The sequence below is a fragment of the Megascapheus bottae genome, chromosome 17, assembly GCF_031878675.1.
Source record: "Megascapheus bottae isolate mThoBot1 chromosome 17, mThoBot2.hap1, whole genome shotgun sequence".
In the NCBI taxonomy this organism is placed as follows: Eukaryota; Metazoa; Chordata; class Mammalia; order Rodentia; family Geomyidae; genus Megascapheus; species Megascapheus bottae.
The window spans coordinates 28,712,935-28,739,809 of record NC_143525.1 but is presented as its reverse complement, the minus strand read 5'-3'; the positions used below and the strand labels follow the sequence as shown (position 1 = coordinate 28,739,809).

General features: G+C 41.9%; 1 protein-coding gene across 3 annotated transcripts; it reads right to left on the bottom strand.

The window, feature by feature from the left end:
• Nucleotides 1-487: 487 nt before the first annotated feature.
• Tmigd1 (transmembrane and immunoglobulin domain containing 1) lies at nt 488-22,605 on the bottom strand. Of its 3 annotated transcripts, XM_090351656.1 has the most exons (8): nt 22,513-22,603; nt 21,398-21,518; nt 16,485-16,592; nt 12,630-12,908; nt 8,250-8,528; nt 3,624-3,727; nt 1,602-1,642; nt 488-1,075 (listed from the first exon to the last, which is right to left on the bottom strand). In XM_090351656.1, exons 2-8 carry the CDS (start codon nt 21,402-21,404, stop codon nt 1,072-1,074), a joined length of 822 nt encoding a protein of 273 aa, XP_090207782.1. In that variant the 5' UTR covers nt 21,405-21,518; nt 22,513-22,603; the 3' UTR covers nt 488-1,071. The 3 variants fall into 3 exon arrangements, with proteins under 3 accessions (XP_090207782.1, XP_090207784.1, XP_090207783.1); XM_090351657.1 differs by lacking the exon at nt 488-1,075 and having other exon boundaries at nt 1,598-1,642; nt 22,513-22,605; XM_090351658.1 differs by lacking the exons at nt 21,398-21,518; nt 22,513-22,603 and having other exon boundaries at nt 16,485-16,646.
• Between the last annotated feature and the right edge of the window lie 4,270 nt (nt 22,606-26,875).

Below are 26,875 nucleotides of genomic sequence, written 5' to 3'. Positions count from 1 at the left end.
AGGCTGAGAGTTCAAGCCCCATAACAGACCAAAGAAGGAGGAAGAGGAGAAAGAGGAGGAGGAGGAGGAAGAGGAGGAGGAGGAGGAGGAGGAGGAGGAGGAGGACCTCAGAGCCACCAAAGGTGGTTCTAATCATCACTGCCTTTCTTCACTTCATCCTACATGGAAAAGAAATACAGATTCTTATAGGGGAAATGATGAAAAAAGAATTGAAGTGTAAAAAAAAGAATTGAAGTGTGATAAATTATAATCAAGATGCAACTGAAATGAACATAGGCTGAGTCATAATTAGTACAGAGCTCTATGCAAATGACTATGCAAAAAGAGGCACAGAATGCCAGTTCGTTCAGAACCTGCCACATGCATCCACCCTGACACCTTCCCCTGCTCCTCACACAATCACCACCACTTCAAAGTCCCAGATTTTGTGACCATGTCAATCCTGGTAAGCTGAGAAAAATAAAGACATACTGAAATGTTTGTGCTACCAAATTTATTCCACTAAATAGTGTCTCATATTCTGAGACTGTCTCCTTTTTACTTGAGTTCTCAGGAATTTTTTTTAATCAAATGACACTGAAAGCAGGTGATAATTGATGTTTTTCATGTGCTTCCCTGGTAACTTAAAAAATTGACCTTTTGATGTTGTTTCTCATTCATTCATTCATTTGCTCATTTATTTAACACACTGATTTATGAGACCCGAATGTTTCCTTGTTAACCTCTTTCTGGGGAAGGTGGTGGCTGGGGGAGAATCAAATAACAAATGGTTACCAATCTATATGGAACAAATTTCAATTAATTAACCTATACTTCCAGGAGAAGACAACAAAAAATCTTACTTTTCGTTCTAAACAGCTTCTGCTGTAAAAGGGTTCTGTAAGCATATCAAATGAGTCATAAGAACTATTGCTTTGTGATTAAGGAAACACATCTTTACAAGCTCTGACAATTTGACAGGGGTGGGGGAGGGGAAGAATTCAATAATAGCAATAAATACAGATGGGACTACATAAATTGAAGCCATCCTGCTCCCATACTCTTCCTAGATTAGCTGACATCCCAGCTTTCTCATCTGAAATGAAGCAAGAAATTAATTATAACAATGATCATAGCAAGCAAGAAAGAAGCAATCAAAACAAAATTCATCCTCTCTGACAGCTTGCCTTTGTTCTTGTCACCCCTGCCCATTTTACATGTGCTGGAACAACAGACTAAAAGGAAGTCCCAAAGACAAGATAGTGTTGAAGAAGGGCCTGCCTGGCCTTGGGAAAGAGTAGACAGCAGTGTAACCGTCCCCCACACAGGGCAAGCCCTTTCAATTGGCTTTGTGTGGCAACCAATGCAATTGCACAAGCACAGGCTAAACTTGCTCAGAGACTGGGTGTTCTCAGTTCTAAGCAACCCTCCTACCTTCCTCTGCCTCCAGTTCTCTTCTGAACCCCATCACCTTCCAGCCCCTCCCTTTTCTGGAGGAATTTGCTTGTAATGGCCTGATATCACCACCACTGCCCATTGCTGAAAGAAAGAAAGAAAGAAAGAAAGAAAGAAAGAAAGAAAGAGAGAGAGAGAGAAAAAAGGCCCCAGCCCAGAGCACTTACAAAGCTGTGTCTGTGTGAGGGTCTTTCTCCTTTATGCAGAGCTGAAAGCAAACAGAAGGAAAGCCATCAGTTTGCTTGCTTTTCTAAGACCCTATAGAGAAACATTTTGAATGTAACAAAGTAACAATGGCTTGGAGACTAGATGCTCTAGAAATACAGCCTTCCTCTACACTGGGTCATGTCATTTCCCAATATTTATTGAACTCGCTCCCTCCCTCCCTCCCTCCCTCCCCCCCCCTCTCTCTCTCTCTCTTTCTCTCTCTCTCTCTCTCTCTTCTCTTCCCTCCCTCCGGTTCTTCTTCCTTTCTTTCTGGTAGAAAAAAACTTCATTGGATTGCAATTGGGAGTGGGAGGAATGAACTGTTTCTCTGGAAACATTGTTGCCCTAAATAACACTCAATTAAGTGTTGCAGATAGAATGCCCCTTGCTGACTAGTGCAGGTTGGCTTTTCCTCAGAGGCCTTTTGCCATGTCTGTCCTCTTCAGCGTGAATTAACTGGCAGAGTCAAATGCATGGTATTAACCTGTACATGCACGTTCTCTGAGTCAGAAGAAGCAACGAGGTGAACCACTGGGCAGCTCAAACCCAATCCACTCCAGCTGGGCTATGCGTTGTATTTGAGGTGAGTGTGCAAACTTGAATCCAGAGCAGATGTTCCTGTGTGTTTATTTATTATACCACAGGCACCATAGCAACAATAAAGGGACTTTTATAAAATTATATTTAGTTGGGTTCTTTTTTTTGGGGGGGGGGAATCAGGGTCTCTCTATGTAGCCAGTTTGTCCTCAAACTCAGGATCCTCTTGCCTCAGCTTCCTGAGTGCTACATAACAGCTGAGTGCCCCACACCCATCAGGAGAAATTCAAAAATCAGAAAAATCAATTCCAAATCTCCTACTCCTAACATCAGGTCTTGTCCATATGCACATGTGTTATTTATAAAGTTACATTAATAATATATGTACAGCTTTTCCTCCATTCCACAACTTTATTTGATCTTGTTTTATTTTATTATTTGGTGCCACTGGGGTTTGAACTCAGAGTTTGTACCTGCTAGGCAAGTGCTCTACAACTTGAGCCACATCTTTTACCCTTTTCTTTTTTTTTTCTCTTTTTTTTTTTTTTTTTTTTTTTTTTTTTTTTTTTTTTTGCCAGTCCTGGGCTTGGGTTCAGGGCCTGAGCACTGTCCTTGGACTTTCTCAAGGCTAGAGCTCTACCACTTGAGCCTCAGCACCACTTCCAGCTTTTTTTTTTCTATGTACGTGGTACCGAGGAATCGAACCTGGGTCTTCGTGCATGCTAGGCAAGCACTCTACCACTAGACCAAACTCCCGGCCCCATCTTTTACCCTTTTCATTTCATTCTTTTTTTCAGATGGGATCTTGGCTTTTGTCTGGTCTGGCCTGGACTAAGATCCTCCCATATTATTTCTTTCTTTCCTTCTTGTTTTTGGTGACAGTCCTGTGGCCTGAACTTGGGGGCCTGGGAGCTGTCCCTGAGCCTTTTTTTTTTTTTTTTTTTGCTCAAGGCTTATACTCTACCATTTAAGCGAGTCACATTCTACTTCCAGATTTTTTTTTTTTGGTAGTTTACTGGAGATAAGTGTCTCATAGACTTAGTAGTATACTATCATGTCCAATATTTAATTCCTTCCTTCTTTCCTTTCTTTTTTCCTTCTTTCCTTCCTCCTCTTTCTAACCTAACTGGCCTAGAACTGTGATCCTCCTGATCTCAGCCTCCCACATATTACCACAGCCAACTATTGAGATAGGGTCTCATGAACATCTTCTGTGCAGACTGGCCTCAAAATGCAATATCTACTTCCAGAGTAGCCAGGATTATAAACTAGGATTATAGATGTGAGACACCAGTACCTGGTTTATCTTATTCCTCTCCCCCCCCCACCCCCATACCATGGTACTGGGATTCAATGCTAAGACCTCAAGTATGCAAATCACACACCCCACCACACATCTCCAGCCCTTGATGACCTTTTATCTCAGTTCAAAAATACTCTCATACCTTCATTATTTTTTCCCTTCTAGCAAGTACTGCGAAGCACATTGTCAGAAAGACTACCACACAGGCAGCAATAACGGGTTCTGTTGGAAAGGGCACTGTTCTATCTGTTGGAAATATAAATACAGGAAAAATAAGAAATATTTATATGCTTCTGATTTATGTGCCTCTAGTTTGTAGAGCCCAGCCATGACACTTTGTAGTTTGTACATATTATCCTCTTAATTTAGGTGAGAAGTCAGAGGCTTTGAGAGGTTAAGTTAATCATCTAAAACCTCAAAACTAGTAGACAGCAGAAGCAAGTTTTGAATCCATTTCTTTTTAAAAAGAATACACTATCATAAATATAATTAATTTCCCCTAAAGCAAGTAGTCAAACCACTTTGCATTTCCTTCATCCAAAATTCTTGCCACACAGGGAGTAGAAGTAAGCTGATGTCAGTTGTTTTTCTTGCTTTTAGAAAAGCCCAAAACATATGAGGTGGCATTCCAGAGAGGAAGGCAGGTTTTGAGCACCAGAAGACAAGGTGGGGAAAGTCGACTGGACAGAGAGACAGACAGAGAGGACACACACACACACACACACACACACACACAGAGAGAGAGAGAGAGAGAGAGAGAGAGAGAGAGAGAGAGAGAGAGAGAGAGAGAGAGAGAGAGAGAGAGGGGGCACCTGAGGAGCAAAGGAATAATTTACCTCTACAGTTTTAGCATCTCAGGTAGGTGGAAAAGTAGGGTGATTTTTTTGTTATTTTTTTTTTAAGATTGCTGCATGATGCCCTTAAGAAAAATTACAAGGCTTTTTGTCAGTCATGGGGCTTGAACTCTGGGCCTGGGCTATGTCCTCAAGCTCTTTAGCAGAAGGCTAGCACTCTACCACTTGAGCCACAGCACCACTTCCCATTTTCTAATGGTTAATTGGAGATAAGCATCTCTCAGACTTTTGTGCCTGGGCTGGCTTTGAACTGCGATCCTCAGATCTCAGCCTCCTGAGTAGCTAGGATTACAGGTGTGAACCACCAATGCCTGGCTTCTCAAAGCATTCTTGACTTCTACCTTGTCCTAAATATTTTTTCTTAGTGGTATAGGTCCAATCAACCCTCTGGAGGAACTTTGTGAAATGGACCTTCTTCCAGGAAATGCTGGTTCTGTAAGAGCTGGCTCAGGGGGCACACCAAGGATTTTCATTTGCATACTAAGGAAATACATCAAAACAGAGAGGAAGTAAAGATGAGGTTCTTGGGGGAAAGAAATCAAAATGTAGTCATAGATTTTTTTTTAAAGCTGAATAGAAGAAAACTACACGTGAAAGCTTTCATTTTCCCGAAGGGACTGAAGTGAACTGTGTGCCCCACTGGCTCCCTTTGGATCCTGATTTCCTGATGCAAGTGACAGTGACATCCAGCCACTGTACCTCTCTCCTTGCTGTGTTTTTGTACTGTTGTCTGAATCACACTTAGCATTTGCTCCCCCAAGGTTCATTACAGTAAAATAATTCCAACACATGGGCTAAATAATAAACAGCAGAAAATCTCCATGATGTCATTTTTAGGTTTTCATGGCACTCATTTAGACACTACCCCACTGGACCGAGAAGCTGGAGAGCCTCGTAGAAGATTTGGCAGTGAGCCTGAGCACCAGTAATAGAGAGCTTATTTTCTGAAGACAGCCAACAGCCAAGGAAATAACAAAGCAAGGAGAAATCAGAAAGAAAAAAAAAAAGGCAATTTGGAAGAACTCCATCCAAACCAAGTTTCTGTCTACCTGAAAGGCAATTTGTGGATTGCCACACAAGCTGAATGCTTTATATGTTTTAATGTGCCATAGAGCAATTACAAGTTTTTCTTAGCCAAAAGGGATGATATAACCCACTAGTCTTCAAATGTGACCTTAGAGGCAGATGGGCTAGCCCAATGAGACCCATCCTATCTGCTTTGGTGGTCATGGGAGAAGTAAAAAGCCAGGCACCAGCAGCTTATGTCTGTAATTCTAGTTTACTCAGGAAGCGGAGATCTGAGGATCACGATTTGAATCCTGTCTAGGCAGGAAAGTTTGCGGGGCTCTTATTCCAATGAACCAGCAACAAATTGGAAGTTGGACATGTGGCTCAAGTGGTAGAGTGCAAGCCTTGAGCAAAGAAAAACATAATCTAAGGGACACCGTTCAAGCCCTCATACTGTGTGGGTGTGAGTGTGCGTGCAACACATGCATGCCTGTGCGTATGTGTGCACACACACGACACCCTCCCTTCCTCAGCTTGCCTCTATCCTATAGGCACTTAGGTTATTTGTGGGTTTGCTTTTTAAAGCAACTGTCTCCTAGGCATATAGTCCTTGCTCTGCAGGACAAGCAGTAGTCTTAGTGACAGGCATTCAACCATCAACAGTTCTTTCTCCTCATCAGTTACTCTGTACAACCCCCACCCCCACCCCCTGTTCCATGCCAACTTCAGGAGGAAATAAGATATCCAGTAGTAACTCCAGTCCATCATTTCTGGCAGGAGTTCCATTGACTTCCTGGGGACTGGCAGGAAGGCAATGAATGGATACAGAGAGACAAATGACCAAAAGGGAATGATGTTCTAACAAAACAGAGATGTCTCAGCTTGTTTGGTTGCTTTGAGCCTACTGGCCCTCGACCAGGAAGTGCCTGCAAACAATTCCACACAGCTGCTACACCTGTACCTCTCCTTTCTCTTTTTGTCTGAGCAAGGAAAGATGAGGAAGGGGGAAAAAAATTACTCAGCTTCATTTGTTCTCCATTATTGCAGTGGTGATAAATCTGGTAGATGAAATACAAAACCAAAAGAAAGAGCTTAAAAAAAGTATACATACCATTTTCCTCACTCCCCTTTCAGATAAACCTCTAAGTTAGATTTTTAAAAGTTTGTTTTCGTTTGTTTGTAAGGGAGGTGGGTATGTATCAGTGGCAAGGCCTGAAGTCAGGGCCTGGGCATTGTTCCCTGGCTTTTTCAGTTAAGATTGGCTCTCTACCACTTGAACCACTGTTCTACTTGCTGCTTTTTGCAGATTCACTGGAGATGAGAGTGTCTCAGATTATCTGCCAGAGTTGGTTTTGAAATATGATCCTCAAAATCTCAGACTCCTTAGTAGCCAGGATTACAAGAATGAATCACCACTGCCTGGCTTGTAAATTCGATTTTAAGAAGTAGGTGTATGGCTTTAAAGGTCCATTTAAAAATATTTTATCATTACCTTTCTTTTCTGTTTTGTTTTGTTTCATTCCCCCTCTTCAATTCTCTTGTTTGTTATTAGACTGTGAACTCAAAAAGTCAGTTCCTACATTCCTTGATGCCCTAGAAAATTCATGGAAATACTCTCTAAAAACCAACCAGAATTGCTTTCTACACTTGATTCTAGGAAAGAATCTTTTTTTAAAGGCAATATTCTATATGGGATGGGTAAAATTCCCCCAAATGAACCAACTAGACCAAATTATAATACTCAAGCACCCCTTCTTATGTACATAAAATAATACATAGAGTGAAAAGTACCCCCAAAGGTAAGGCAACAAAAGATCTCTTTTTAATTTGTCCTATCATTTTTAGATGACTATATCCTCTACCTCATACATGGTGCAAACACGTGCACATCTGAAGGAAGGAGGGAGAAGGGTACAGTCAGTGGAAAGTGGAGGGAACGTACAGCAGTGGGCCTCAGCAGTTGCTCTAGACAATGATGAAAGTGAACTGAGCAACTCCAGGGCACCGAGGAGAGGGAGGAAATCAGGAAGAAATCATTCTATCATTAATGTTTCAAGAGTTCAACTTTTTTTTTCCTATGCAAAACTTGAGGTCTTGATAATTTTTGTGAATCATATGCTTTGTAATTCAGAACGATGACCCATGTAAGTGCGAATGTAAAAACGATTATATATGTAATTACTGAATCTCAATAAAGAAAAAAAAAACCAACTAGAGTTCTTTTATTTATTTATTTTTAAATTTCCATTCTAGGGCTTGAACTCTGGGCCTGGGCACTGTCCCTAAGCTTCTTTTTGCTCAAGGCTAGCATTCTACCATTTGAGCTATAGCACCACTTACGGCTTTTTCTGTTTTTGAGGAATGGGACCCAAGGTTTCATGCTAGGCATGCTAAGCCACCTTCCCAGCCCCCAGCTAGAATTTTTAATGCAAAATTCACTGGATTTGGAGCCAGGAGTTTGGCCTAGTGGTAAGAGTGCTTGAACGAAGACCTGGGTTCAATTCCTCAGTACCACATACATAGAAAAAAGCCAGAAGAAGTGCTGTGGCTCAAGTGGTAGAGCTCTAGCCTTGAGAAAAAAGCCCAAGGACAATGATCAGGCCCTGAGTTCAAGCCCCAGGACTGGCAAAAACAAACAAACAAACAAAACAATTCCCTGGGTTTCCCAAAGAACTCTCTAGCTCTAGTCATAATTGTCAGCATCGTTTGGTGTCACTAAAATGTATTTATTGGACCTCTCTTCTGAATTTTTTTTATTGTAATTAGTAAAAGGGTTATATGATATTTGCCAGATAGAAGGTGCATTAATTCACATACATTGATACCCTTTCACATGTTTTGGTACCCATTTCCCTCCCCCCTCTCTTCTAAATTTTGCACTGGGTACCACTTAAAAAGATAGTTACCTTCAACAACCAGGTGAAAGTCCAGGGTCTCCTTTTTCAAGGGTGAATTTGCAACACAATTGTAGGTTCCATTGTCTGATTTCTTGACTTTGGTGATGGACAGCTGGAAAGACTCACTTGTCTGTTGGATTTGATGATGGTTGTCCTCTAAAGTCAGGATGCTATTGTTTTTGTACCACATCATTTGAGCCTGGGGATTCGATTTTACCTCACAAACCAACCTGACATCATTGCCTTCCTGAACTGTTTGGAAGTTGTTTCCGCTCAGGAGAGGAGGAACTGCAAGAGTCAAGCATTTAGGTTTGATTAGGTGGCAAGCAGTGGGTCACTGTCAGCATTTAAGGTCTTCCTGTAGTCTATCATATGCAGTCATTCACTCATTTAGACAAAAATTTTATTGAGTAACTAGTGTGTGCCTGGCAATGGGTTAGGAACTTGAGGACATTCATTTCTAAATCTGTACATTCTAATGGACTGTTCCAACTGTACATTCCATTCCAAACCTCAGCAATTTTAATGTAGTGAGGACAAATAAAAATAGTATATGGTTATGAATATAATATACGATAATGAATCTGTTCCAAGTAGACAATTTGTAACACTAATCAAGAGTTTAGGCCTGGGGTCTTTCCTTTCTGAGTACTATAATAGCAAACTGACCTGTGCTACAGATAGATAAAACAATATAGGGGGAAGGAAAGTGGGAGAAAAACATGAGAAGGGGTTTCAATGTTCAAGAAATGATATACCACTACCTGATGAATGTAACTGTAACCCCTCTATAAGTTACCCTGAGAACAAAATACAATAAAAAAATACAAGATAGTCTGGAGGCATGACTCATGTGATTGGGCACCTGTCTAGCAAGGATGAGATATAGAATACTAAGAAGGCAGACACAGCAGTTAGCCCTACATCCATCTATACCACTTCTTGTGACTTTTGAGACTGTTTATTCATTATTAAACCTCAATTTTCTCCTCTCAACAAAAATGAGTTAATAAGAACTACCTCATGAGAGGCTGTGAAGGTTAAATAACATAATTCCTGTAAAGAATTTATTATAATTGGGAACTAGTGGCTCATACCTATAATTCTAGCTACTCATGAGGCTAAGAGGTGAGAATCATTTTGAAGCCAGCCCAGGTGGAAAAATTCATAAGACTATTATCTGCAATTAATGGGGGGGGGGCTGGGAAGGAAAGAAAAAAGGCAGAAGTGGAGGTGTGCCTCAAATGGCAGAGGTCCAGAATTGAGCAAAAAAGCTGAGTGGGAGCACAAGGTCCATAGTACTGGCACACACACACACACACACACACACACACACACACACACACACACACACCCTACAGTGCTTGCTGTTGTTGCTGCTATTTTATTATTATTATTGTTCATTTGTTTTATTGCCAATGCTGGGGCTTGAACTCAGGGCCTGGGAACTATCCTTGAGCTTTCTCAAGGTTAGTCTTCTACCACTTGAGCCACAGCACCACTTTTGGCTTTTTCTGTGTCTGTGGTACCAAGGAATCAAACACAGGGCTTCGTGCATACTAAGCAAGCACTCTACCACTAGGCCATGCTCTTGGCATTATTATTACTATTGTTGTTGTTGTTGTTGTTATTGAGATGGTGGTGGTTTTAAAGACTACTTACATCCCCTGCTTTTACATTTTATCTAACCACATTTACCCTGATATATATATATATATATATATATATATATGTTATTTTTGTGAATTTGGCCTGGGTGCTGTCTTCAGCTCAAAGCTCAAGGCTACCACCCTACCCTTGAGCCAAGCTCCATTTCCCATTTTCTAGAGGTTAATTGGAGATGAGAGTCTCAGGTCCTTTTGTGCACGGGCTGGCTTTGAACCTTGATCTTCAGATCTCAGCCTCCTGAATAGCTAGGATTACAGATGTAAGCCACCACATCTGGCCCTGGCCATATTTTTGCCAATGCATATTTGCCTTTCCCTAGTGATCTAGAAATAATGCCCTCTTTCCAGAAGGCATTGCATCTATAGATATTTGGTGAGTCCCTCTTATCATGTGTTCAAGTAACTCTACTCCCTCTATCCTAAGAGCAGTTGTAGATTTACATAATATTAAACCAATTCTTTGTTTTTCATGACAAGGTTTCTCTATGGGGGCCCAGGTTGTCCTCAAACTCTTAATCCTCTTGCCTCTGCTTCCCAACAGATATTCACCAAGTAATTGAATTTCTCACCCTCCACCATGGCTTACTTACATCTAAGAGGAGAAATGGCTTCCCTGACTTTCTCTTCTTGTGTATGCCCCTTGCATTTTCTGGCAAAGGTGCTGAAGATTATCAAAATGGATGAAGAGTGGGCAGTAGGAAGGAGGTAGATGTAGAAAAGGAGGAAAAGAAGGAGCTTGTATAATCTGAACGCTGAATAATTAGACCCTGAGTAGGCTGTGCTATTAATAACTTTCTCAGAAAAAAATGACATTTTGTTGCTCTTTGGAATGAGCTTGAATTCTGTATCCATACCCAACAAGGTTTTATTCTACTAAAATATGGAAGAAGCTGCTGGAATCCAGAACACCATTGCCAAGCCCAACAGTTTAATTTGTGGGCAGATCCTATTCGTTTGCTCCTCCCCCTCCTTACACCCCCACACTCCTTTTTGTCCTTGGTTTTCTTTTTATTTTTTTTGCCAGTCTTGGGCTTGAGCTCAGGGCCTGAGCACTGTCCTTGGACTTTCTCAAGGCTAGAGCTCTACCACTTGAGCCTCAGCACCACTTCCAGCTTTTTTCTAAGTATGTGGTACCAAGGAATCGAACCAGGGTCTTCATGCATGCTAGGCAAGCACTTTAAGCACTAGGCCAAACTCCCAGGCCATGTCCTTGGTTTTCTTAAGACAAGGTATCTGTGGGTAGTCCAGTCTGGTCTCCATAATGCTTCTGCCTCTACATTCCAGAGTGCAGAGATTATAAGCATGTACCTTACTCCCAGGCTTGTTCCTTTTAACTTAACTATTTAAAATTAATGTTTAATCACATCAGCTGTACATGAATATTCTTTTAAGGAAATCCGTGAGTTCATATAAAGCCAAGATTCTCTTTGATTTTTACCCTAATTCCTCAGAGGAACCCACTGCTATGAACTCAGGAAAATTCAGATTCTTAAAAAGACTTCTCTATATGTAGGAAAAATAATGAATCATTTCAGGAGCATAGGAAAAGCTTACATGAAAGATCTTGTTATCGGCCGGGAGTTTGGCGTAGTGGTTGAGTGCTTGCCTAGCATGCATGAAGACCTGGGTTTGATTCTCGGTACCACATACGTAGAAAAAAGCCAGAAGTGGTGCTGAGGCTCAAGTGGTAGAGCTCTAGCCTTGAGAAAGTCCAAGGACAGTGCTCAGGCCATGAGCTCCAGCCCAGGACTGGCAAAAAAAAAAAAAAAGAATAATCTTGTTATCCTGATAACTTGCATGTTTCTGAGATCCATCCCCACTGATTCACAAAGATTTAACTCACTGCTTTTCGAGTATTCCCAGTATGAAACATGACTCTTAGTTTGACAGGCATTCCATTATTTTCATTAAAAAAATGTTAAACATGGGGCCGGGAGTTTGGCCTAGTGGTAGAGTGCTTGCCTAGTACCACATACATAGCAAAAAAAGCCGGAAGTGGTGCTGAGGCTCAAGTGGTAGAGTGCTAGCCTTGAGAAAGTCCAAGGACAGTGCTCAGGCCCTGAGCTCAAGCCCAGGGCTGCCACCTCCCAAAAAATGTTAAACACTGCCACATTCAATACCTTTGCACATGTCTCTTTCTCCAAGGTTAACATCTAGAAGGAAAAGTGCTAGACTATAAGGAAAGGAGAGAGAGAGAGAGAGAGAGAGAGAGAGAGAGAGAGAGAGAGAGAGAGAGAGAGAGCGCATAAGCTGGATGCCAGTGGCTCATGCCTATATTTCTAACTACTCAGGAGGCTGAGATCTGAGGATTGAAGTTAGAAGCCAGCCTGGACAAGGAAGCCCATGAAACTTCTATCTCCAATTAAGGAGCAAAAAGACAGAAGTGGAGCTGTGGCTCAGATTGTACAGCACCAGTGTTGAGTGGAAAAGAGCTAAGGGAAAGTAACGGTGCCCTGAGTTCACGTTCCAGTACCTGCACAGGAGGGGGTGGGGGGAGGAGAGGAGAGGAAAGGAAAGGAAAAGAAAAGGAAGGGAAAGGAAAGGAAAGAAAAAAACACAATTGTAATGGGGCCAGCAGTTACTCAGTGCTTACAAGGGTGTGAGGGAACTAGGTTCTCTCTTGCTTCAGTGTGGAAACATACATTGGGCAATTAGTCAAAATCAACCACTACTACCTGTGGTACAGATATGGCACACTGGCTTTTCTTTTCCCCTCACTCACAAGTGACATTCAGCACCACCGAGACAGATATGGTCTGATCCCGCTGCAGCTTGCACGTAAAGTGGACTCCATGGTCCTTTTCACTGATGGGAGAGACACAGACAGAGCTGGTGTTGATTTTGTTTTCAGGTTTCAAATCTACTTTCCCATTTTCTCGGTACCAGATCAATTCTTCATCCCCGGTGTGATTTCGAACAGCACATTCCAGAGATGCTTGGACTCCACGTTGAGTGTCCAGAATAGAGTTCTCTGCTTTACCATTCACTGTCAGAATGGAACCTGAGGGGAGAGGGTGAAACTATTAGATGCCCATCAATAGGGGATTGGTTAAAAATGAACTCTGTTACATCAGTGTAACAAAATGTATTCTCAACCGTTAAAAATAGTCAAGCTAGCTGGGCACTGTCAGCTACTCACACTGTAATCAATCCTAGCTACTCAGGCTGCTGAGATCTGAGGATGGAGACTCAAAGCTAACCCAGAAAGGCAAGTCTAACGCTTATCTCCAATTAGCCACACAAAAGCCAGAAGTCGAGCTGTGATTCAACACCTAGGCCTGCAGTACAGATACCAAAACAAAACATTCAAACAAAACCTAATTACAAAAAACATGACATGAGGGGCCGAGAGTTTGGCCTAGTGGTAGAGTGCTTGCCTAGCATGCACGAAGACCAGGGTTCAATTCCTCGGTACTCCACCTGCATAGCAAAAAGCCGGAAGTGGTGCTGAGGCTCAAGTGGTAGAGCTCTAGCCTTGAGAAAGTCCAAGGACAGTGCTCAATCCCTGAGCCCAATCCCAGGACTGGCAAAAAACCAAAAACAAAAAACATGACATGAGTTTTTTTGGTCAGTTGTGGGGCTTGAACTCTGGGCCTGGACACTGCTCCTGAGCTCTTCAGAGCTAAAGCTAGCATTCTACTACCTTGAGCCACAGAACCACTTTTGGTGGTTTTCTGGTGGTTACTTCGAGATAAAAATCTCATGGATTTTCTTGCTCAAGCTGGCTTTGAACCAGGATCCTCAGATCTCAGTCTCTTGAGTAGCTAGGATTACACGTGTGAGCTACCAGTGCCCCGATGAGACATGATTTTACAAGGCAAAAATCACATCATGTATTAACTTAAAAAAAAAGTGATGGTCCCTCAATTTTATTGCCCATTAGAATCACTTGGAGATCTTTTTAAAAGATGCCATATACCTAAATGATTGACATGGATACAACTTGGACAATAGAAAGCTTTATGGGATTGGGATCTAACTCAGGTTCTTGCTGTTGTTAAGCAAAGGCTGTAATGAACTACTGAAGCTTGAAAATAATCTCAGAATGACTCTATGTAAAACAATATATACAATATACAACAACAACAACAATAATAGCATATGTTTATGGAGAAAAGTTCTTGGGGGAAAAATTCTTATCTATATTAACTTGGATTGGTAAAAATAGAGACAAAAGTTGTGAAATATCAGACTTATTTCTTTCAAGGGATTAGAAATAAGATAGCAATGGAGTAGTAATGAGAAAATAAAAAGGAAGCACAAGTGACAGAGTAGAAAATTATTCTAAAATATAGCATTAGGCAAAAAGGCAGAATAGAAAGTGCATTTCTCATAATTACTATAAAAATACCAAAATTGAAGATGCATCTTGGCAAAATCTGATTTGAAAGTCCTTTTCTGATTAAATGACAAGATTATGGATGAATTTTATGGTGCATTTCTAATGTTTTAGTACTGCTTTGGCAGTGAAGGGAAATTAAAAGATGCTTAAATAAATATGGATTGTGGGATAGACAAGTTTTGGTGAGGCCACAAATCATGATAGAGAGCAGGAAATTTTTTTTCTGCTTCAGTTTTTAGAAATTCCTCTGCTGAATTTTCTTTTTTATTTTCCTAGTTCAGAAGTAACAAAAGTTAAAACATTCATTGCCACACACCTGCTTCTCTCAGACAATATTCATCAGTATATTCTGTTAACTTGGTGTTTTTTTTTTTTTCCTTTTTCTGTTTTGGTGTTAAGATGGAATCCAGAGTCTCATGCATGGTAGGCAAAGACTCTACCACTGAGCTAATCGCTTAACTTTCACTTGTCTTTCTTAAAAAAACTTTGGTTGTTGGTAAAGAAAACGGACTTCCTTACTATTTTGATAAGAATTTGGAAGACTGCATATCTAAAATGTTATGTAGTTTTCTGTGAATGATGAGATTTGGAGCAGGGGGTTTTTGTGTATGCGTGAATGTGTACATGCATGTGTGTGTGTGCGCGCATGCGGGCGTGCACGTGTGTGTGTGCGTGCGTGCGTGTGTGTGTGTGTGTGTGTGTGTGTGTGTGTGTGTGTGTGTGTGTATTGTGCTGGGAATCCAGGGCTGCTCCATTTCAGGCAACTGCTGTACTACTGAGACATGTTTTTTGCTCTTCTTTATTCTTTTATATACTGCCTCATTAAAAAAAAAAATGAGCTAAGGATTTAACCTAGGGTCCTGCACATGCTAAGTAAGCATGTACTCTACTATAAGCTACAACTCCCCAGTGCCTTGCCTAATTTATTTTACCATGACTATATTATTAATGCTTTTAAAATCTGGGAGTGAGGAGGAAGAGGGGAGAAGTGCAATTACTATTTTGCTGTAAGGGGTGCTATTTGGGGGTACGATTAGTATAAAATGCATCCTAATATAGGAAAAAATCTGCCAGGTACTGGTGGCTCACCCCTGAATCTAGTAAATCAGGAAGCTAAGATATGATCTCAGTTTAAAGCCAGCCCAAGCAGAAAAGTCTGTGAGACTCATTTCCATTGAACCACCCGAAAACTAGAGGTGGTGCTTGTGGTTAAAGTGGAAGAGTGCTAGCCTCTAGGGAAAAAGCTCAGGGTCAGCACCTAGATGCTGACTTCAAGCCCCAGAATCAACAACAACAATAACAACAAAAGACACAGAAAGAAAAGAAAAGGAAAATTCTAGCGGTGGCATTGGAGATGATAGAAACATTCATCTTGTCTTGAACTACCAGAACCAAAAGACAACATTTTTTTTCCCACTGAATTCTCCATTATGTTACCTGACTCCTATACTTTGAGCCATACTAATTTGTGGAGCCAAATTGAAATGTAACAAGGTGTTCAATGTCCACTGACCTTTTCTTTTCTATGTGCCAGTCCTGGCACTGTCTCTGTCTCTGAACTTCTTTTACTTGAGGCTAGCTAGCACTCTACAACTCGAGCCACAGCACTACTTCTGGCTTTTTGTTTTTCTTTTTTTTGGTAGAGCTTAAACTCTGGGCCTGGACACTGTCACTAAGCTCTTCAATTCAAGGCTACTGTTCTACTACAACTTGAGCCACAGCACCATTTCTGGTTTTCTGGTGGTTAATTGTAGATAAAAGTCTCAAGGACTTTCATGCCCAGGCTGGCTTTGAACCTCAATCCTCAGCTCTCAGCCTCCTGAGTAGCCAGGATTATAGACGTGAGCCACTGGTGTCTGGCCTGACTTTTTCTAAGTAGTTAACTGGAGGTAAGAGTTTCATTGACTTTTCTGCTCAAGCTGGCTTTGAACTTTGATCCTCAGATCTCAGCCTCCTGAGTAGCTAAGGTTACAAGCTGATCTTTTCTTTTTGTGTGTCAGTACTGGGACTTATACTCAGGACCAGGGTATACTCTCTCTCAGTCTCAATCTCCCTCCTCTCTCCCTCCCTCGCTCTCTCCTTCCCCACCTCTCCTTCTTCAATGCTAGTACTCTACAACTTGAGCCATAGCTCCACTTTAGCTTTTCCCTGGTTAATTGGAGATAAGAGTCTCACAGATCTGTCTGGCTGACCTGGTTGTAAATAGACAAACCGACAATAATAAAGTTAACTTACTTGTCACTGCACACGGTAAAAATAAGATCACTGAGAGTAGAAGCCTGCACATTTGCGGTAGATTGCCACTCTTCCAAGACATCCTTAAAGGATCCAAGGGTGATGGAGCTAGGGGAGAGAAGAATGCAGTTGGATCTGTACTTTGGTCTTCAATGAGTTTATGGACTTTCTTCCTGTCTATTAGGCATTTTTAAAAGTCTCAGATGAGTCACTTTAGCTATAACGGTTCTACCTCTAGTTTCAAATTAAACAGCTCTGTTCTGATTAAGTTCAAAGTACTTTTAGTAATGCTAGTATTTTTGGGGGGTGGGGGAAGGGATTCAGTCATGAGATTTGAACCCTGAGCCTTGCTGGACACTGTCCCTAAGCTCTGCAGCTCAAGCCTGCCTGTCCTACATGTTAATGCCCATTTCCTTGCATTCTTCTTTTTCTTATCTTAAAAAAAAATACTAGCATTAACCAGGTGCCGTTGGCTCACCTTTATAATCCTAGCTACTCAGGAGGATGAGATCTGAGGATCATAGTTCAAAGCCAACCCGGGCACAAAAGACTGTGAGACTCTTATTTTTAATTAACCACCCAGAAAACTACAAGTGGAATTGTGGTTCAGGAGTAGAGTGCTAGCCTGGAGCTCAGGGACAACGCCCAGGTCTAGAGTTCAAGCCCCATAACTGACACACACAAAAAAAGCCAGGTATAGTGACTCACGCCTGTAATCCTAGCTACTCAGGAGGCTGAGATCTGAGGATCAAGGTTCAAAGCCAGCTAGGGCACAAGAGGACCACAGACTCTGATCCAATTAACCTTTAGAAAATGTGAAGTAGGGCTTGGCTAGCCTTGAGCTGAAGAGCTCAGGAACAATGCCCAGGCTGAGTTCAAGCCCCATGACCCACAAAAAAAAAAAAAAAAAAAAAAAAAGATATAGCTGTGGGAAAATAAAACCACTCTTCCCTAGAGAAATAGAATGTCACTTTTTTTTTCCTGGGCCTGGGTTTTGAACTCTGGGCCTGGACGCTGTCCTTGAACTTCTTTTGCTCAAGGCTAGTACTCACAACGCCACTTCTGAGTAGTTTATTGGAGATGGACATCTCATGAACTTTTCTACCTGGGCTCGCTTTGAACTGTGATCCTCAGATATCAGCCCCTCAAGCAGCTAGGATTATAAGTGTGAGCTACTGGTGCCCAGCTGAAAATAATTTTTGATAAAAAAAAACTTTACTATGGTATTTCTGGAAATATCAAACTATCACTGTGCATCCAGTTAGCACTTCAACCTTATTCTTTTCCATTCTTTCTTTCTTTTCTTCCTTCCTTTCTTTCCTTCCTTCCTTCCCTCCCTCCTTTTCTCTCCCTCTCTCTTTCTTTGTTTCATCCCTTCTTCCTTCCTTCCTTCCTCCCTCCTTATCTCATTTTCTCTCTCTCTCTCCCTCCCTCTCTTTTTTCTCAAGGAAATTTTTAAAGGTTTACAGAGATGCTATATCTTGCCCAAGATCCCAAAGACAGTAAATATCAGGGTCAAGATTCAAACTGGGAATGTGACTCAGTAGTAGAGTGCTTGCCTCACATGCATGAAGCCCTGAGTTCAATTACTCAGTTCCACATACACAGAAAAAAATCGAAGTGGCTTTGTGGCTCAAGTGGTAAAGTGCTAGCCTTGAGCAAAAGAAGCTCAGGGTTAGTGCCTAGGCCCTGAGTTCAAGCCCTATCCCCTCCCCCCAAAAAAGGCTCATACCAGGACTCACAAGGCAACGCTCCTGTCTTCTTGCCTAGATGAGTAATTTTTTTCTTTAAAAGCTGCCATTAGGGCCAGGAGTTATCCTAGTAGTAGAGTGCTTACCTGGCATGCACAAAGCCCTGGGTTTGAGTTCTCAGTTCCACATACACAGAAAAAGCTGGAAGTGGTCCTGTGGCTCAAGTGGTAGAGCACTAACCTTGAGAAAACCCAAGGACAGTGCTCAGACCCTAAGTTCCAGCCCAAGGACTGGCAAAAAAAAAAAAAAGCTGCCAATAATCCCTCTAGTTACTACCATTCCATTGACTTTAGCAACCTAATATTGAATATTAGCTGTCTAGAGTTAGAGTTTAGGGGTGACTACTTTCGGCCTCCTCCCCTGTACCAACCTGTCCTGACAGGAATTAGTCTCACTCCTGCCAGGCTCACCTGTTTTGGCTAGCAGACCTAAATCAATTCTTTAATAAGATGCAATTAGCACTCACATGGACTCTTTACAGTTTTCTATTTCTGCCCAGGATGTTTCACTTGGTTCTACCAGAGATGATTTTTAGAATTTGGTCTTTAATGAATAATAGTGAGCTTCAGCACTTCCGGCTGTAGGTAGGGACTCAATAAAGACTGGGAGTGTAGGCTTCTTGGAAGACCTCCTCCATCCTGCAGACATCTTCTCATTCCCTCATATACCAAGACTCCTAATCTTTCACAAGAATTTCCTTCACTCAACTCTCTAATTCTGTCCAAGAAAGGCTGGCCACTTACCTGCTGGACTGCGAAAAGCTGACTTCCTTGACTGCTCTGATGCCTGGAATTCTTTCTCTGTTAACTCTCCTTTATAATGCTTGAATTTGAACACTTTATGACAGTAGGGTCAAATAAATAAGATAAATTGGGTTCAAAGTCTATTTCACTTTATGGATTCTTGGAGAAGACAGTAATTGGAAAAGACATCTTCTGAAGATCTAAGTTTTTCTCTGTACTCAGGTTACTAGGTGGGGCCGGATATTACTAACAGGAGTGTATTGTTTCAAGGAAGCCAGAACTTGTGTGAAAAAAGCTGTTGCACATCTTACCAAACACCCTCCTACTCAAATGAGATGACTGTGCTTTGACAATCTGATAACTTAGGGATTGTGATGGGAAAAGTCTGAACAGAGATTTGACTTTCACAATAGTCAAAACACTGAAAGATTCTATACAACTGAGTGCTGCAAAAGAAGTACTTGTCCACTGTGCTCTTGTCCTCATGTGGCACAGTAGAAGACATTGTCAGTTCCCTTAGGATCTCACTGGAGAATCATTGCATTAAACTTTCAAGAATTAGCAACAGGAAGTAACTTCATTTATTGATTAATATATGTATATTTGTTTGTTACTATTATCTGTACAAATTTTATCTGCGAAGTAGTTCTTCCAATTTATACAACAAATAGAAGACTATTAATCATATTCCATACATGGAATGGCATGGGAACTTTGGCAAGAAATCTATCACAGAGCTATATCCCTAAGCCTAGCCAGACATTTGAACACATTGGTTAAGCATCTCAGAGATCTGTTTCATACCAGTTGTGTGACTTGAAAAAGTTATTTAACACATTTGAGCTTATTCCTGTTGTATCAGTACAATAAGAATCATGATATCCTCCCCCCATAGTTGCTGTGAGATTGAGTGAAGAGGCTCATATAAAGCTACTAAGCAGCAGCTATTATTATTATTGTAGGTTGGACAAAGCATAATGAATAATCACAACCTTCTTTGTAGTATTGTTCAAGTAAGGATCACCAGTAAGTGAAGCTCCTATTGTCTGAAATGCAAGCTTCTTCCTTGACAACTATTTGTGGACTTCTTTCCTTCCTTCCTTTCTTTCTCTCTTTCTTTTTTTCCTTCTGTTTCCCCTTTCCAGCACTGAGGATTTAACTCCGAACTTTGCACTTTCTCATTTTATTGCTCCACTGGATTTTTTCTTTTTTTCTTTTTGTGCCAGTTTTGGCTTGAACTCTGGGCCTGGGTTCTGTCCCTGGATTCTTGTGCTCAAGGCCAGCACTCTGCCATTTGAACCACAGCTCCACTTCTAGCTCCCTGGTGGTTAATTAGAGATGAGTCTCATGGACTTTCCTCCAGGGCGGGTTTTGAATCATGATCCTTAGATCTCAGCCTCCTGAATAGCAAAATGTCCCCTGCTCTATGGGAAATATGTACAGGGAACCTCTATGTAGGTCAAGGGAATATGGGTAAATTCCCAGCAACAACTTTTACAACAGAGTATTAGACTACATTAGGAATAATGGTTAATTATTCATAGGTGCGATCATGGTATTGACATTCATTAGAAGAATTCCCCTAATTTTCAGGAGAAATCTTCCAAAAATATATGGAGGTTATACCTTATGAGGACTATAATTATCAAATGCTTCAGCAAAAATAGTGCTGCGGATCTCGCACAGTGGTATAGTGTGGTTAGCAGTCTGTGCATTTGATTTCCAGTATCACAAAAGAATGAAATAAAGTAAACATAAGAAACATGAATTAACATTTACTAAGTTCAGATAGGGATCGAGTTTAAAAAAAAACTGTTGAGGAAATGTATTTAGCAGATATTTGTTGAGTATCTACTATGTGCCAAGTATTCTAATTATCAGGAGTACTAAATCCATCCAAGACAATATGGTGGCTTTGTCTTGAACTAGGGATAGGTTCTCAGGTCACTGGACTGCCCACCTGTGGAAAACTGTTAAAATAATTCTACAATTCTAAGTTGTCTGCAAGATGAATGGTGCTCCTTAATCCCCATAACATTAAGTGGATGTCGTGGGAGATACTGAGATGTGTGAAACAAGGCTTCTGATCTTCTCAGGCCTTCAATTCTACAGTACAACATTAATGGCGATGGTCAGAAGCCCTGAGAGCACACTTGGGTGCTGGGGAAGGATTCCAGTAGGAAAAATGAGAGCATGGCGCCCCTTCTGGAGAGTCAGGGAAGTGATATGACTATCCAAGGTGATAGCAATCCCTAGAATGCTCTTCTTTCCCATAACCAACCGAGTGGGGAAAGACTAATCTTTCTTTTTTTTGAAAGTAGTTAAGCCTAGTAATTAACCATTAAGCCTAAGTCTTTGGGCTAGTTGGAATACTAATTGAATTCAGAGCTTGGGATGTAGCTCAGGGTAGAGCACTTACCTGGCATGCACAAGATGCTGCTTCCATCCCCAGCACTACATAAACCAGACAAGAGTTCAATTCTCCACAGCTTTCACAAGTAGTTCAGGCCCAGAGTGGGAGAGGAGGAACAGCCTGGAGTCTGAAAATTCCAGAAATAGAGAGACCCATCTGTTCCACATTTCTCAGGCCCAGTCACTTTTGAAAAATGACCAGAAAAGGGAATCTAGGACTAGCTGTCATGGCGTCCTGATTAATATGAGTGTAAGGATTACAGAGGGCTGAGGGTAGAGCTCAGAAATGAAGAAATCACTTCACCCACACACAACATTCACATGTATGTGCGCATGCACATGTGCATGCGCGCGCGCACACACACACACACACACACACCACACAAATCACCTGAGTGTGTCTCTCAGAACCTGTCTTTCATTATCTCTGATGGGACTCAGGAATCTCAGCTTTAACAAGCCCCCAGATTCTCAGGCCATTTTGACGACCCAACCATCCCACCAAACAATAAACAAACAAAACTCCAAATCAAATAAACCCTAGAACAACCATAGGAAAAAACAATCATAAAAGTATTAGAATTGCTACTGTCTAGGCAAAGAGTAAATCAGGCTTTCTCACCATAACTTTGGAAGGGCTTTGGGCCTACATTCCCAAGGACTCTACATGATTCAGCTGGTTTAACATACTCCTGTAACCTTGAGATTTGGCATGCAGGCACAGTCTTGAGTAGCCAGACTTAGCCAAATGCCACTTTTGTCTAGTCAGGGTATAAATACACACAACTGTTTGACAGAGGGGTGCTACTGCAAAGGGGGATAGAATATGAGCTTGTGAAACATGTGCTGTTATGCCATGTGCTCCTGCTACTGGAAAGTCTGCAGACAGAGGGCTTTGAGTAGAACTGGTCCATCCAACCCAGTCATCTTCTTTGGCTTGTCTGAATTGGAGAACCTGAGAACCACCCACAGTCCACTAGGACTACCAGATTTAACAAATAAAAATAGAGGAAACAACTGGGTGCCAGTGGCTCACACCTGTAGTTCTAGCTGCTCAGGAGGCTGAGATCTGAGGATTGAGGTTCAAAGGCACCCAGGGCAGGAAAGTCATGAGACTCCTACCTCCAATTAACTACTCAAATACAGGAAATGAAACTGTAGCTCAAACTCATAGTTCTCTAGCCTTGAGCAAAAGAGCTCAGGGACAGCTCCCAGGGCTTGAGTTCAAGCCCTATAACCTACAAAAAAAAAAAAAAAGGAAAGTGTTAAATTGCAGATACATAACAAACCAAAAGACCTAAAGGTATATATAGCCTTGAAGCCTGCTTAGCATGTAGGGGGTCAGGGCTTTCCTCTTTAGCATTAAGAAAGGACAAAACCAAACCTGACAGTAACCCAAAGGTAAAGGGCTCCCCAAATCTTTTGACCTTTTTTCCTAAACTGTCTGACTCTGCACTGATCGCAAGCTGGAGACTAGGTTGGGAGGTCTTTGTTTCCCCAGTTTCCTCTTTCCATCAACTATAGTTAGCACATAGGTCTGAGAAGGTAGCCATGGTGTGACCTTTCTGATGACCACTAGAGGTCCCTTCTCACCCACAGTGCTCCTGGAACTAGTGTTAGAGCAAGTACTTGGAGCGGATCTCTGCCTGTCACCAACATGACTGGCTTATTCTGTACCAAGCAGTAAAGGAGGGGCTGAGATATGGGAGGGCAGAAAGAGGGCGACACTGCTTGAGGGAACCAGAATAAAAGGGCTTCCTCAAAAGAAGGGAGTGAGGTCCTCCAGCATCAGTCTTTTATTTATTAAGTTAGTTTTGCCAGTCCTGGGGCTCGAACTCTGGCCCTGGGTGCCATCCCTGGGCTTCTTTTTACTCAAGGCTAGCACTCTACCACTTGAGCTACAATGCCATGTTTGGCTTTTTCTATTTATGTAGTACTGAGGAATCAAACCCAGGGCTTCATGCATACAAAGTTGCAAAGCAAGAGCTCTACCACGAAGCCACATTCCCAGCCCTCTCCAGCATCAATCTTGAAGAAAGAATTTTCAAGCAAGACCAGGGTGCTGAAAATTCTTCCTTATCCCAAAGGGAAAAACCGAAAGGACATTCCACTACCTAATCAGGCAAACATGCCATTTCCTTTTGTGTACAGTCTGGTTTCAGAGAGCTAATGAGGCTTTAGCTTCAGGAAACCTCATTTGCCTTGGTCTCTTCTAAAGGGCCTGACCCTAGTTCCTGTATGCTTGTATTTTTTAAATCCTTTCTCTAAAGACCCACCCACACCCAATATCAGACCCCAAGAACCTGTATCTAGCCCTGACTTTCCTCTCAGAAGAGAGGAAAGAAATGGTGAGGAGTTTCAAAGGAAAGTCCCCTGGAGACTGCTAAGAGGTTTCCTGTGGGATGAGGAAGGGATTTACACAGCAGCCAAAGAACCTGGCAGCCACCAAACTTCAAAACAACCGGAAGTGGGAAGCCCCCTCCTTCTGACTGCCCAAACCTTCTATGGCCTGCAAGAGCTTGCCAAAACTTTAAAGGGAAGGTGGTTCATAGAGAACTGCCTGTAGTGTCCTGTTGGCTGCTTTCTGAATAAACAAATGATCTTGCCAACCATTGTGTAGAGAAAAAAATAACCGACATAATCTAAACCATAGTTCTGGAGCTGCTAGAAGCTATGATGAGCTGTGAACTTTACAAAGGCCGAAATGGTCATGTGGAAGGGAACCTGAACAAACCGCCTGCTCCGAATGACTAGAGCCTTAACTTGCTTTTAGTAAACAAACATCCTCTCCTCTTTCTTCATGTCTTGACCTATGAATAACCCCAAACCCCAGCATTAGAAAGACAGATTTGAAGAGGGAAATCAGTGGTTCATACCTGTAATCCCAGCCACTCAAAAGGCTGAACTCTGAGGCTTGTGGTTCAAAGCCAGCTTAGGTAGGGAAGATCATAAGACTCTCATCACCAATTAACCAGCAAAAAACCAGAGTAGAGAGAAGAAGAAAAAAACAAGCAGGAATGCAAGGCCCTGAGATCCAACAGCAGTAACACACACACACACACACACACACACACACACACACGCACGCACGCACGCGCGCGCAACAGACTTGAAATCTGCTGTCCTGTGTTTGTGTGCTTAGCTGCTCTGTGAATAAATTCTGTCTGGAAAAAGTCATTTCAGTGATTTGGTATACTGAGCAATGGACAAATGAACAATTTTGTGTGTGGGTTCTGGGTGCATTCTGGAATAATAGCTAAAGCAATGCCCCCAAATTTAGAAGCAGGTGGCTTAATGGAGCTAGAAGGCCTTTGTTGTTTTTTTTTTCCCCACGGGTAGAAACATACTATCAGCCTTGTGCTGGACCCAGCTTTCACACACTGGTGAGGATTGGGTACAAAGCTCACCCTAACTCAGCATTCATTTGCTTCCACTTGGTAGTCTCAAGGGAGAATATTTACATTGTTGTAACTGGCAAGCACTAAAAATCAAGGTTCTCCTTTGCAGAACATTAGTCCATCTGTCACTGCCTGCATCTCACTTCAGTCCCCCACCTTTCAACAGTACTGGCAAGCACTCCTCCACAAAAGGTCACAAATGCACACTTGCCTTTTAGAGATAGCTGTCCTCCTTGTTCAGTCATGTGGACATCTTTAGTGTTTTTCTATTAATGGCATCCTGGTCTCACACAGTGATCTCTCTCGTTCTCAAATTCGCTATTGTTCTTGTGCCTGCACCAGGAGGCCTTCAGTGTCTCGGGGATTAAGTAGCAATTGTGAAAACTGAGGCAAAAATGCATCCAGGGCAGCTGATTTCTTTGCACAGTATCATTTAAAAGGCAACTTTGTTAAGATTTGGGTAAGGTCTGTTTTGTTCTGTCTTCTTTATGGAGCAAATGCTCTACCACTGAGATCTACTCCCCCACTCCTGACTACTGTTCTTTCAAGAAACTCAAAGGCTTTCCTGAGTTCTCACAAATGTCCATTCTGTTCCTTGAGCACACTGAGAGGTTTGGGGTGAGCATCTTTTACAAAGAAAAGTCATGTGACTCAGGCTAAACTCAACAATGAATGGCACAGCTCAGCCTAAAGACCCTAAGTTGCAAGATATTACACAGGAGAGAAGAGGGAGGGGACTGACATTTGTATACCAACTGAACACCACGTTTTCCTATGGCAAATATTTTTTAGGGGATTTGATGGGGCTTTCTTAGTATAATAATGATCACAGCAGGTTGCTTTGTAGCTGATCCTCCATGTCTCCAAAAGGGCTTGACCAGTGATAGTATTTTTTTAGGGGGGAAAAAAACCCCACCTTGTTTTAATGTATACAAGGCCCAGAGAGAGAGGAGAGAAGAGAAAGGAAGAGAGAAAAGTAAAAAAGAAAGGAGGGGGAGGAAGAAAAAGAGGGAAGGAGGAAAGAAGAAGGGAAGAAAGGAAGGATATTAGATTGGTATGTGGCTCCAGTGATAGTGCTTTCCTAGCAAACATGCTCTGAGTTCAATCCCCAGTATTGATTGGAGGAGTGGGGGGTGAGTGCTAAGTAATGAAACAGTTTGTTAATAATTTAATGAAATTTCAATTAAATAACATGGTAGAACTTGACCAGAAGTAACACCTTTCCACCTTCCCTCATCTAAACCTGGCCCCTCCAGATAACTTATTTAAGATTTTAACTATTTCTTCTGCTAGTCACTTTGACAGCTCTACCTTTCTAGATTGCTTACTATAATAATGAGCACGGCCATTTGTTTCAGTGCCTATCATAGTGTTTGACTTTTGGTAGGGGAACCTAACACTTCTCTCTCTTCAGTGCTGAGGATTGAACCCCTATCCCCAGCCCTGATTGTTTTTCACCTTATTAACTGGCTTCCTGTTATGAGAGATGAGGATTTAGTGTACTAACCACCCTTGCCTTTCACCTCCCCAACTGCCTCCTGGTAAGGTTTTGTCAGGATCTGTAGTTCCTGGATAACACAGATACACCTTATTTCTGGTTCCATGACTACAGTCACATTTGGACTGGAGTGAGAGAATCGTGGTTTTAGAGCAGACTTGTCTGAGTTGAGGACCCACACTTTCACTGTGCATTCAGGGGTTCTGCATGGAGCACCTTCAGATCCCCTCATTTGGGGAAATCTTTTTTTTTTTTTTTTTATAAATAGACACCGAGAAATGGATTTTAAACTAGAGGCCATCTTGGGTCAACACATACTAGGAGAGAACAGACTCAGAATGATGAAGCTGAGAACACTCATGTCTTCTTTTTAGGCTTTGCTTTACTAATAAACTTTCTTGGTCTCTATCTCAAGATACCCTAAAATTCTTTATGTGTGGAGGGGGAGGATAAAGCCATAAACCCCAGGGTCTCTTCCTTCTGGGTAACCTCCTTGGAATCTTACCAATTCCCTAACACAGCGAACCTCAGCTCTTTTGTTAAACTGAGGTTAAAAGGTACAGCTGGGAGCGTGACTCAGTTGTGCTGT